Here is a 13,325-nt window from a genome sequence, read left to right on the forward strand (position 1 = left end):
TCAGCAAGGGGGTGGGAACCTGAGCACAGTCTTAGTTAGGACAATTTCAGGGCAGGCAACAGGAGGCAGAAAATTAGCAAGTGACTCTGAAAGACAGAAGAAGCAAAAGGTTAAAAAGTGTGCAGCACAGGAATTTGGCAGTGTTACAGGGTATTTATTTAAACGCAAGGAGTATAGTAAATAAAGCCGATGAGCTGAGGGCACAGATAGACACATGGCAACACAATATCGTTGCTATAATGGAAACGGCTTTAAGAGAGCAATAATGGCAGCTCAACATCCCTGGATATAGAGAGTTTTCAGGAAGGATAGAGAGGGAGATGAAAAAAAGAGGGGGTATAGCATTATTAGTTAAGGAATCAAGAACAGCTTTGAGAGGGAAGGTATGTTAAATGAATCATCAAATGAGGCCATATGGGTGGAGCTCAGGAAAAAAGGGCAGCCACACTACTAGGAGTGTACGATAGACCCTCAAATAGTGAGATGCAGATAGAAGAATATGTAGGCAAATTTCTGAGTGCAAAAACTATAAGGCAATAATAGTTGGGGATTTCAACTACCCCACTATCAACTGGGATACAAACAAACAAACAGTGTGAAAGGCAGAGAGGGGAGAAAATTCTTGAACTGTATTCAAGAGAACTTTTTTAGCCAGCACGTAACAAGTCCAATGGGGGCACAATTCTAGATTTAGTCTTCGGTAATGAAGCTGGGCAAATGGACGAAGTAATAGTGGGTGACCATTTTAGAGATAGTGAGCATAATACAATTAGTTTGAGTGCAATCATGGAAAAGCACAAAGATAAAACAGGAGTAAAAGGTTCTAAAATTGCAGTGGGGGGGGGTGGCTGGTGGTGGCAAATTTTACGAAACTGAGAGGTGACCTGGCGAAAGTGGACTGGATGCAGCTAGTTGAAGGAAAATCAGTGGCAAGCCAGTGGGAGGCATTTAAAAGCGAGATACTACAGGCACAGTGTAGGCATGTCCCTGCAAAGATAAAAGGGTGGTGCTGCCAAATGTAGAAGTTTACAGGCTAAGTTAAAGCAGAAAAGGTTTATAATGATCACAAAAATCTTAATACTGCAGAAAGCCTAAAGGAGTGTAGAAAGTGCAGGGGTGAAGTAAAAAAGAAAATTAGAAAAGCAAAGAGAGGACATGAAAAATTATTGGCAGGTAAAAATCGGGGCGGCACAGTGGTTAGCACCGCAGCCTCACAGCTCCAGCGACCCGGATTCAATTCTGGGTACTGCCTGTGTGGAGTTTGCAAATTCTCCATGTCTGCGTGGGTTTTCTCTGGGTGCTCCGGTTTCCTCCCACATGCCAAAAAGATTTGCAGGTTGGTAGGTAAATTGGCCATTATAAATTGCCCCTAGTATAGGTAGGTGGTAGGGAAATATAGGGACAGGTGGGGATGTGGTAGGAATATGGGATTAGTGTAGGATTAGTATAAATGGGTGGTTTATGGTCGGCACAGACTCGGTGGGCCGAAGGGCCTGTTTCAATGCTGTATCAAGGAAAACCCAAAGATGTTTTATCAGTACATTAAGAGCAAGAGGATAACTAAGGAAAGGGTACGGCCTATCAGATGTACAAGGGAACTTGCGCGCGGATGCAGAAGGTGTGGGCAGGGTTCTTTTTTTTCTTTAATTCTTTCATGAAATGTGGGCGCCACAGGCCAGGCCAGCATCTATTGCCCATCCCTAATTGCCTTTGAACTGAGTGGCTTACTAGGCCATTTCAGAGGGCATGTAAGAGTCAACCACATTGCTGTGGATCTGGAGTCACATGTAGGCCAGATCAGGTAAGGACAGCAGATTTCCTTCGCTAAAGGACATTAGTGAACCAGATGGGTTTTTACAACAAATCGACAATGGTTTCATGGCCATCATTAGACTAGCTTTAAATTCCAGATTTATTAATTGAATTCAAATTCCACCTTCTGCTGTGGTGGGATTCGAACCCATGTCCCCAGAGCAATACCTGGGTCTCTGGGTTACTAGTCCTGTGACAATACCAGTACACCACCGCCTCCCCAAAATGGGTTTGTCTCTGTCTTCACAAAAGGAGAGGGTTGATGCAGACATTGTAGTTAAAAAGGAGGAGTGTGAAATATTAGATACGATAAGCATAATGAGAGGAAGTACTAGAGGGTCTGGCATCCTTGGAAGTGGACAAAAATTGCCAGGGCCAGATGGATTGCATCCCAGGTTGTTAAAAGGAAGCCAGGGAGGAAATAGCAGATGTGCTGAGGATCATCTTCAAATTCTCACTAGATACGGGAGAGGTACCAGACAATTGGAGGTCTTCTAACGTTGTACTATTGTTTAAAAAGAGTGCAAGGGATAGGCCAAACAATTATAGGCCGGTCAGTCTGACCTCGGTGGTGGGTAAATTGTTAGAATCAATTCTGAGGGACAGGACTAATCACTGCCACTTAGAAAGGCACAGATTAAATCAGGGATAGTCAGCATGGCTTTGTTAGGGGAAGGTCATGTCTTACTAACTTAATTGAGTTTTTTTGAAGAAGTAACAAGGAGAATTGATGAGGGCAGTGCAGTGGATGTGGTCTACATGGATTTTAGCAAGGCATTTGACAAGGTCCCATATTGGATCCAGAAAAGGCTCAGGGACAGGAAGCAAAGGGTAGTAGTCAACGAATGTTTTTGCAACTGGAAAGCTGCTTCCAGTGGCGTTCCACAGGGCTCGGTGTTGGGTCCTTTGCTGTTTGTTTATATATTAATGATTTGGACTTAAATGTGGGAGGCATGATTGGGAAATTTGCTGATGACACAAAAATTGGCCATGTAGTTGATAGTGAAGAGGATAGCCGTAGACTCCAGAATGATATCAATGGTTTGGTTGAGTGGGCGTAAAAGTGGCAAATGGAATTCAATCCAGAAAAGTGTGAGGTAATGCATTTGAGGAGGGCAAATAAAGCAAGGGAATACACAATAAACGAGAGGATATTGAGAGGAGTGCATGTCCACTGGTTCCTGAAGGTGGCAGGACAGGTAGAGTGGTGAAGAAGGCCTTTGTTGGCCGAGGTATAGAATACAACAGCAGGGATGTAATGCTGAAACTGTATAAAACACTGGTTAGGCCACAGCTGGAGTATTGCATACAGTTCAGATCACCACATTTCAGGAAGGACATAATTGCTCTGGAGAGAATACAGAGGAGATTTACAAGAATGTTGGCAGGGCTTGAAATTTGCAGCTATGGGGAAAGATTGGATAGGCTAGGGTTGTTTTCCCTAGAACAGAGGAGGCTGAGGGGTGACCTAATTGAGGTGTACAAAATTATGAGGGGCCTAGATAGAGTAGACAGGAAGGACCTGTTTCCCCCTAGTGGAGAGGTCAATTACCAGGGGCACAGATTTAAGGTGATTAGTAGAAGGATTAGAGGGGACATGAGGAAAATCTTTTCGGATTTTTGCGGATGACACTAAGGTCGGTGGAGTTGTGGATAGTGCCGAAGGATGTTGTAGGGTACAGAGGGACATAGATAGGCTGCAGAGCTGGGCTGAGAGATGGCAAATGGAGTTTAACGCGGAAAAGTGCAAGGTGATTCACTTTGGAAGGAGTAACAGGAATGCAGAGTACTGGGCTAATGGGAAGATTCTTGGTAGTGTAGATGAACAGAGAGATCTTGGTGTCCAGGTGCATAAATCCCTGAAGGTTGCTACCCAGGTTAATAGAGCTGTTAAGAAGGCATATGGTGTTAGCTTTTATTAGTAGGGGGATCGAGTTTCGGAGCCACGAGGTCATGCTGCAGCTGTACAAAACTCTGGTGAGACCGCACCTGGAGTATTGCGTGCAGTTCTGGTCACCGCATTATAGGAAGGATGTGGAAGCTATGGAAAGGGTGCAGAGGCGATTTACTAGGATGTTGCCTGATATGGAGGGAAGGTCTTACGAGGAAAGGCTGAGGGACTTGAGGTTGTTTTCGTTGGAGAGAAGGAGGAGGAGAGGTGACTTAATAGAGACATAAGATAATCAGAGGGTTAGATAGGGTGGATAGTGAGAGTCTTTTTCCTCGGATGGTGATGGCAAACACGAGGGGACATAGCTTTAAGTTGAGGGGTGATAGATATAGGACAGATGTTAGAGGTAGTTTCTTTACTCAGAGAGTAGTAGGGGCATGGAACGCCCTGCCTGCAACAGTAGTAGACTCGCCAACTTTAAGGGCATTTAAGTGGTCATTGGATAGACATATGGATGAAAATGGAATAGTGTAGGTCAGATGGTTTCACAGGTCGGCGCAACATCGAGGGCCGAAGGGCCTGTACTGCGCTGTAATGTTCTAATTCTAATTCACCCAGAGGGTGGTGGGTGTCTGGAATTCACTGCCAGAAAAAGGTGGTGGAGGCAGAAACCCTCAATTCTTTTTAAAAAGGTACCTGGACATGCACCTGAAGTGCTGTGACCTGCAAGGGTATGGACCAGGTGTTGGAAGATGGGATTAGATAGCAGCTAGTTTGTTCGGCTGGCACGGACACAATGGGCTGAATGTTCTCCTTCTGTGCCGTAATTTTTCAATGGTTCCCTTTACAATAAGTATCCTAACAGGCATAGAAAAAAAACAGGCACTTCAATAAATACACTGCAGTTTGTATTTACACGGTGTTTCCCATTTACATACCTTAAACAAGTCAAGTTCCATACGGAGACGATTGTTGTCCGACAGCAGGTCTCTATTTCTATTTTCAGCATGCTCAAGCTGAGTCTCCAGTTCTGCTTCTAGTTCTCGACTTCCTTCCTGGAACTCAATTAGCTCTTCCCGAGTGTCCTGTGCACTGTTGAAATCGGTTGGAAAAAAAAAATAGGGGAAATGTTATGAATTTTAACTTTTCTCCCCCCTGAGAAGTTTCCAATTGCAGAAGAGTCCAAAACTAGGGACCATAAATACAAGATGGTCATTAATAATTCCTACAAAGAATTCAGGGAAAACTTCTTTACCTAGGGTGACTAAAATATAGAACTCGTTACCACAAGGAGAAATGGAGACAAATTGCATTGAATCCTTTGAAAATGAATCTAGATGAGAATGAGGTCGAGAGGATCAAAATGATAAGACAGGGTTAGATAAAGCATGGTGGGAGAAGGCTTGTATAAACACCAGCAAAGACCAATTAGGCTGAATGACCTGCTTCTGTGCTGTAAATTCAACATAAAAAAATCTCAGTTATAAAGTAGCAGTTAACCATTTGTACAGTAAGTTGAAGGTGCTAGTTAGTTGTGGGAAACAAATGGTGAAAGACATTACTTTTGTGCTAATGTGGCCTCTGACTTATATAGACCTCAAATGCTATTTATTTGGTCAACAGCTTATAGCTTCACATGACCGAAATGTATTTACAAACAATTCACAAAAACACTACTGAACTGAGCCACATCCTGTTCTAATGAAGTTTCCACAGTATATCCTTGCTCTGTACTTACCAGTGTTGGTATTTTTGAGCAAGCTCTTTCCAATAGGCAATTTCCTCTTCGACGGAATTGAAAACCATTGTTTCCAAATCATCCATTGCAACAATTCCAAATTTAGTGTCTATGTTCAAAGAGAAATGAGTGTATATTATTAGATTACTAGTAGAGACCCGCAGTCAAATTAGTATCTTTATTGCAACAGCACTTCTTTAAAGACAGGGATTACTAGTTAGACTTTCACCAAAGATTTTAACAGAATCAAAATTTCTCACTCTGGAAAAAGTTACATAAAGCTGCCCATGTGTAAACGCAGACCTAGCAATATAAATACAAATTGTGTCAAGGGTCTGGCCTTGTGACTTGTTTATAGTCATAGAATATGAAAGTCTACTTAGGAACTTTTTTCTCCAGAGTTGAAAAGGCAGGTCTACATCTGATGGACTCAATATTATTCGAGGAATAAACACTATTTCCTTGAAATCTGCCCGTTATAATTTAAATCAAAGAAAACAGCTTTCGAACTACCAATCTTGTTCCATTACAAAGTTCCTTGTTTAAGGTTCAAGTTTCATAACTGCTTTATAACTGCTCCTTCCTTGAGTCTAGGACTGTGTGGTGGCATGCTCATTGAAGTTAGACTGTGTACAAACTCTGGAGGGTATAGACTGTTATCTTCTTTGTCTACAGAATCAATGCTGATGTATTCTTTTAATTCACCTGACAACTTTTCTAAAACTTTTTCATTCAAATCTAGTAAATCTTCATTTCTAAACACAAAGAATAGCATTTGAATAATAAGTTGCAAAGAATTGTCCCTGCCATTTTGCCACACTTAACAAATCCCATCATCTCATCCACCCCTGCCCCCATGCCATCCCCTCCCTCATGGGAACCACCTTTCCAGCCAGGGTAAATTAGTTGTTGGATGCCCCTTACCTTCTGCTGTTTTTGTTCTCCACCAAATCACAACCCCCACCCCACCACCAACCATTGGCAGCTGCACATGCATCACATGCTCCAGTCCACCACACACCCCACGTCTGCCAGGCACCATCCACACCCCTTAAACTGACTAAATCAGAACAGTTCAGAGAGACAAAAATAATTATAGATTAGAATTCAGTAAAAGTATTTGCATGCAAAACACAACCAGTCATGCGAGAAGCCAATACATTTTCTAGCTCTATCAGCCTAGAGAGAACCCACTCTCTCCCACAATCATGTGATGTTCATCTATTACTATAATGCTGGCATGAAACACCAGGAACAAACACAAACAGCTCCAATGTGTTGGAGCCCATTTACTTTTATACTTGAAGGTCTAAGACTGTAAGCACAACTGCCGTAATTTGATCCCTAACAAGTTCCAAGTAAGGCTTCTAACCTTTATGTTTATAACTGAAGAGTATAACAAAGACAAAATGCAGGCGATATCTGAAGCCACACGCACCTTCACTTTCCAGTCTAGGGAAAGCTGGCGCCACCAAGTTGCGGAAGGGGCGAACTCTGCACTCTGATCGGTTGGAGGGGTGGTGGTGAATTCCACACTCTGATGGATATGTGGGGAAAGGCATGAACTCTGTTATGGTATGCTGTATAAAGTCATCTTTACAATCGTGCATTGGAATATTTTTCTTTTTTTATATATAAAAAGACACCAGTTTATTTTGCTTCTTTTGAAAGAAAGAATGAAAAGTTAGAAAATTTCTAGTTATTCTACAAGGGCTATCATTTTCAATGTGAACAAACAGCATTTCCAAGCCTGTGGCACAAATAGTTAAGGTACACTGGCACATTCATCACTCTATCCAAAACTACTAGCAGACAGACAGGCTGAATTGAAATTGTGCTAACCTGATGTTAAATTGCCAGACATTATTCTTGAAAAGTAATAAACTTTTTTTGGGTGGGGAAGTTGGGACAATGGGCAGGATTGTTAGTTTATATTTAGGCTTAATTTGTTAGTGCGCAATTTTATAAAGATGTTAGAACGGAATGTATTTAGGGACGCGCATTACCTTCCAACTGTTACTCTGCGGTTCAGAGGAACCCAACATCAGAAATAAACCAATGTTTCAAAGTGCAGTGGCGTAACACAATAATTACAAGACTATCAAGAACGTGGGACATTAGTGTATTAAGTACTTTCCTTTAATATATCTTATCACAGTAGAGAAATGCTTTTCTTGTCCCAAGTAAAATTAGTCTTTTACAATGCAATTTGCTTATCAAGACTTTTTATTTGCCTTCCTGTTCTGACTCTTAGTTGGATATGGTTCCAAAGATACCACAACCAAGTACTGAATCATGAAAAACTATGCAGTAAACATTGCCCAGCTATTCAACCTAGAGGGCAAAGTCAAGCCCATTCCAGGTCCCAGCCTCCATCCAGACTTTGTGATTGCTAATGAAGGATGTTGCTACAAGCAATAGCTCTAGCGCAAGGGGACTGACGCCAATGTACCTTCCCAATTATGAACTCAGCACAGACCAGGGATCGAATGTGACATCTTCTGTCCTTTCGGCTCAATGCTGCACCAGGAGGATATTGGAAGAAGTTAGTCTAGATGTAACAGTGTGGAGCAGGGTTTCAGTGGCAGTGCATGATACTGAGCTGCAAATAATCTAGATTAATGGAATGTGCATCATTCTAGCTCAGTCTAACAGGATTCCAAGGTTTGATTTATCATGAACAAATCAGCAGGGAGGGCGATACAGTTAATGGCAAGGGAGCAGAGTTGATGGAGCAGATAGAGTCAGTCATTTACAGCACAGAAGGTGGCCAATTGGGCCATCGAGTCCATGCCGGCTGTCCACAGAGCTATGCAGTCAGTCGCACTTCCCAGCTCGATCCCCATACCCCTGCAAGTTTATTTCTCTCAGCCATCAAAATCCTCAATCTTCCTAACGTTTAGTTGAAAAAAAAAATGTTGGTTCATCTATCACTTTCTGTTAGATAGAGTTGGTCATGAAATAAACCTGGATATCATCAGCATATACCTGGAAGCTGTGCCCTCAGATGAGGACACCAAGGGATATGTGTAATGAGGAAGAGGAGGGGTCCAAGAATTGATCTTCATGCGACAGGACAAGTCATTGCTGGAGATAGAATCAGTCTGTGCCAGCTCTCTGCAAGAGCAACTTGCCTGGTCCCACTCCCTCCCCCTTTTCCCCATAGCGCTTCAAATTTTCTCCACAGATTATTTCAAATTCTCTTTTGAAAGCCACGATTGAATCTGCCTCCACCACATTCTCAGGCAATGCATTCCAGATCCTAACCACTCACTGCATAAAAATGTTTTTAGGTCAATGCACAGGCTGCATTTAAGGTGGAGACAGTAACATTGTCTCCTGCTTCTGTTGTTCATTCAGTAGCTTGGTGGGAATGAGGGTAGTGAAGCAGTTGAGCATGGCAACAGCTGAAAGTGTCATAATGGGCAGAGTGCTGTTGGAAAGCAGTTGAGAGTTTGTGAATTTGAGAGCGTGTTAGGGAAAATAATTTTGCCATGAGGAGTAGATGGCACGATTATACAGTCAGAGAGATACAGCACTGAAACAGGCCCTTCAGCCCGAGGTCTGTGCCAACCATCAACCACCCATTTATACTAATCCTACATTACAATTCAAAATAGCGGCGCCTCATCAGACCCCTTTCCTATCCTGAGTGGCATGAAACAGGGCTGTGTTCTCGCACCTACAGTGTTTGGGATCTTCTTCTCCCTGCTGTTCTCACATGCATTCAAGTCTTCAGAAGAAGGAATTTTCAACCACACAAGATCAGATGGCAGGTTGTTCAACCTTGCCCGTCTAAGAGCGAAGACCAAAGTACGGAAAGTCCTCATCAATGAACTTCTCTTTGCTGACGATGCTGCATTAACATCCCACACTGAAGAGAGTGCCTGCAGAGACTAATCTACAGGATTGCAGCTGCCTGCAATGAATTTGGCCTAACCATCAGCCTCAAGAAAACGAACATCATGGGACAGGACGTCAGAAATGCTCCATCCATCAAGATCGGCGACCACGCTCTGGAAGTGATTCAAGAGTTCACCTACCTAGGCTCAACTATCACCAGTAACCTGTCTCTCGATGCAAGCGCATGGGAAAGGCATCCACTGCTATGTCCAGACTGGCCAAGAGGGTGTGGGAAAATGGCGCACTGATACAGAACACAAAAGTCCGAGTGTATCAAGCCTGTGTCCTCAGTACCTTGCTCTACGGCAGCGAGGCCTGGACAATGTATGTCAGCCAAGAGCGACGTCTTAATTCATTCCATCTTCGCTGCCTCCAGAGAATCCTTCGCATCAGGTGGCAGGACCGTATCTCCAACGCAGAAGTCCTCGAGGTGGCCAACATCCCCAGCATATACACCCTGCTGAGCTAGCGGCACTTGAGATGACTTGGCCATATGAGCCGCATGCCAGATGGCAGGATCCCCAAGGACACATTGTACAGCGAGCTAGTCACTGGTATCAGAACCACCGGCTGTCCATGTCTCCGCTTTAAAGATGTCTGCAAACGCGACATGAAGTCCTGTGACATTGATTACAAGTCATAGAAGTCAGTTGCCAGTGATCGCCAGAGCTGGCAGACAGCCATAAAGGCAGGGCTAAAGTGTGGCAAGTCGAAGAGACTTAGCAGTTGGCAGGAAAAAAAAGACAGAAGCGCAAGCCGAGAGCCAACTGTGTAACAGCCCTGACAACTAATTTTATCTGCAGCGCCTGTGGAAGAGTCTGTCACTGTAGAATTGGCCTTTATAGCCACTCCAGGCGCTGCTTCACAAACCACTGACCACCTCCAGGCGCTTACCCATTGTCTCTCGAGACAAGGAGGCCAAAGAAGAAGATGACATTAATCCCATATTCCCTACCACATCCCCACCTTCCCTCAATTCTCCTACCACCTACCTACACTAGGGGCAATTGACAATGGCCAATTTACCCATCAACCTGCAAGTCTTTGGCTGTGGGAGGAAACCGGAGCAACTGGCAGAAACGAACGCGTTCACAGGGAGAACTTGCAAACTCCGCACAGGCAGTACCCAGAACCAAACCCGGGTCCTGGAGCTGAGGGGCTGCAGTGCTAACTACTGCGCCACCACTTGGGGAAATTTGATTCATGTATATGGTAAGGAATTCCAGGAAACATACAGCTTTATCTGTGTTTGAGACCTCAGAAAGAGGGCACAAGAGTCTGATGTATCACATATGAAGGGTGAGTTTAAATGCAAAGGTTAAAGTCAGAATGTAAGGGAACTTTAAGTGAAGGATTAAATCACCCTATATGAATGCAGAAGTTAAGGGAGCTCTCAAGTGAAATTAACATGGCACTTGGGAGAGTGGTAACTAAAATGAATTAAAATGGGTTTAAGTAGGCTTACAAAACACACAGATTACTTCAATACCCATTAATTGAGCCAATACAATTTCAGGATTACACACCCACCCTACACCATACTAAAACCTGGAGAGTGATTCAAAGAATCTTGACGTAACCCATATTAATCCACCAAGGGGGACAGAGAGAGAGCGCGAGAGAAGAGAATCCACTCAAAACATTATGGATGTGCTGTTTTCCACCCTTGGCAAGCCAAAAACAACTTGCCAGCTTGCAGCTGTCAGTATGGTTATCCATATGTCTACAATCCATTATTATCTTTTGTGGGTTGCTGTATCTCTCTACATCCATTCCACTGACCAACTTTTAAAAGATTGCAGTTTTCTTTTTTCAGAATCAGCTTGTGCATTAAAATGGATCAACTTTATTTCAAACTGAAGACCTCCAGCAATTTGTCCCCATCAGTGGAGAGGCACTATGTACTTTACCTAGTCTGATTTGGTGAACAAGAGTGCTTTCACATATTACACATAAACAAGCTCCTTAATTTCAAGAATTTGTGCTTCAAGCTAGAGTTGCTGGTAAACAACCCTCCAAAATCATATGTAACCGCATTGTTACAATAAATAAATAGTATAATGTGGCATTTCATAGCTTTATATTTTAAGAAGTTTCCAAGGAGACCACATATTTATAAATCCATTTCAATGGGCACCACGCCAACCACTGATAGCCCTTACTGCAACCATATTTGCTGAGGCGCTTTAATAATTGCTCAAACCAGCTGCTTTCAAAGCTATAGGATTCTGACCATAACACAAGACTGTCGGTTCGAACTCAAGCTACTTGCTTAAGGTCTTGAGATACTTATCTATTTCCCGGAAGCGAGTTCAAAACTGGGATATGAACCAGAACGCTGATGATTCATCCACTTAAATTTCTATATATAAAAGTGACGAGTTTTTCTACAACAAAAAGTCTAGGAATTCAAGCACGAACGATTCAATAGATATTAGGTCGGAGGAGCTCGACATTAAAACTGACACGTGGCAAATTCTGGGACTCGATTTCAGGGAGTTCACCCTCTGAGCAGGAAAACTTGGGATTCACTCGACCGGAAACCGGCCCTGTACAAAGATTTACAGTTACGGGAGAGGGGTGGGGTGGGGTGGGGTGGGCAGCTGGTGCAGAAGGAGCCGGGCCTGTCAATCGGCGCATCGCCCGAGCAGCCTCGTCCCTCACACACACCAAGCGATACAGTCGGAGGAGGAAAGGAGGCCGAGAAGCGCTAAACGACAAGCGGAAAAAACACAAAGTACCTCAGGACGGTTTAACAGCCCACGACCACTGCTTCAATCAGGAGCCTGGGGGTTATTCCTTACCTGCTCTGCCCCTGTCTCTTCCGTATGCCTGTATCTCACTCCCTCCTCTGCCCAGCGGCGGCTCCCACAGCTCTTTAAATCCAAACCATCACAGCCCGGCTGCTCTCCGCCGCGATTGGTCGGCGGCTCCCAGTTGCTCACCTCATACGCTAAGCAGCAGCCAATCACGTCGTGCGATGACGTCCCGCATTGTCTGGGTTCGCAAGCTTCCAGAGCGGCGGCGCCTCCCCTGCAGTCAGCAGCTGTCTTTGTGAAGGGTGGGTTAACTTGTGAGTGCTCTCTGCACTTCAATTAGCTGAGCCCCCTACCTGTCAAGTGCAACTTTCGTTGAAGAATCCCACCATCGAAATACTAACTTTTTCTTTTCTTTAAATTTCTCTTTCCCACATTGCTTCATTTCAAAAAGTGTTTTTTTTTCCCTCAGTGTATGGCATCTTCAAGCACTTCAATGCAGTTCTGTGGCACTCGTCAGAGCGCCGCTTTCCATGCAACGCAGTCACCCAGCAGCATGTCACCGAGTTTCCGTGCAATGCAGACGATGCTACTCATATTATTTTCACATAGTGCCTCTCAATCATTGTGTGTCAGTTTGTTTCCAATGCTGCCAGTCTCACTTGATCAAAGCACGTCAGCGCTTTTCCACGCACTGCAGTCAATGTCACTCAAGGTTTTGAATTAATTTTCTGTACTGTCGTCAGTGCCATTCAATGTTGCCTCAATTCATTTCCAGGCTGTGCAGTCAATGCCACCCAGTGTCTCAATACAATTCAACGCCACTTAGTCAAGACATCCTCCTGAGTTACAAGATAGATATGGATGAAGGCGGCCATTCAGTTCAATTTAGCTCATCCATCCAGAATGCCCTGTAATCCTTCTATCATAGCATCCAATTGTTTCTTAAGGTATTCTACAATTCTACTTTATGCTGAAATTAGTCTGATATTTGCTTTTCACTACTTTGAACCTGTGGCCTCCTATCGTGACTTAATTTGAAATAAACTTTAAATTTGCTCTTCGATACATTTCCGCGTCCTTGCACAGCCAGGATGTCATATTGCAAGTCAGTTCATCTCTACTTGAGTTGCTCAGTGTAAGTCATTCCCCATGGAACACACATGGTAAGTTAATAATTTCCACCCAGTACCTCTAGCAATTAGCATATGTTTTCAGCATTGTT

General features: G+C 43.7%; 1 protein-coding gene across 4 annotated transcripts in view; it reads right to left on the minus strand.

The window, feature by feature from the left end:
* Nucleotides 1-12,248, minus strand: part of nde1 (nudE neurodevelopment protein 1) — a 54,892-nt gene extending 42,644 nt beyond the window's left edge. Inside the window, exons 1-4 of one of the 4 annotated variants that reach the window (XM_068056220.1) lie at nucleotides 12,086-12,142; nucleotides 6,880-6,978; nucleotides 5,442-5,550; nucleotides 4,642-4,795 (exon numbers count right to left, since the gene is read on the minus strand). In XM_068056220.1, coding sequence (XP_067912321.1) covers nucleotides 4,642-4,795; nucleotides 5,442-5,527 — 240 coding nt within the window. In that variant the 5' untranslated portion in view covers nucleotides 5,528-5,550; nucleotides 6,880-6,978; nucleotides 12,086-12,142. Of the gene's footprint in view, nucleotides 1-4,641; nucleotides 4,796-5,441; nucleotides 5,551-6,813; nucleotides 6,979-12,085 lie in introns of those variants that run through there. The other 3 variants (XM_068056219.1, XM_068056221.1, XM_068056222.1) reach the window with 3 other exon arrangements.
* Nucleotides 12,249-13,325: the final 1,077 nt, after the last annotated feature.

The sequence above is a fragment of the Heterodontus francisci genome, chromosome 24, assembly GCF_036365525.1.
Source record: "Heterodontus francisci isolate sHetFra1 chromosome 24, sHetFra1.hap1, whole genome shotgun sequence".
In the NCBI taxonomy this organism is placed as follows: domain Eukaryota; kingdom Metazoa; phylum Chordata; class Chondrichthyes; order Heterodontiformes; family Heterodontidae; genus Heterodontus; species Heterodontus francisci.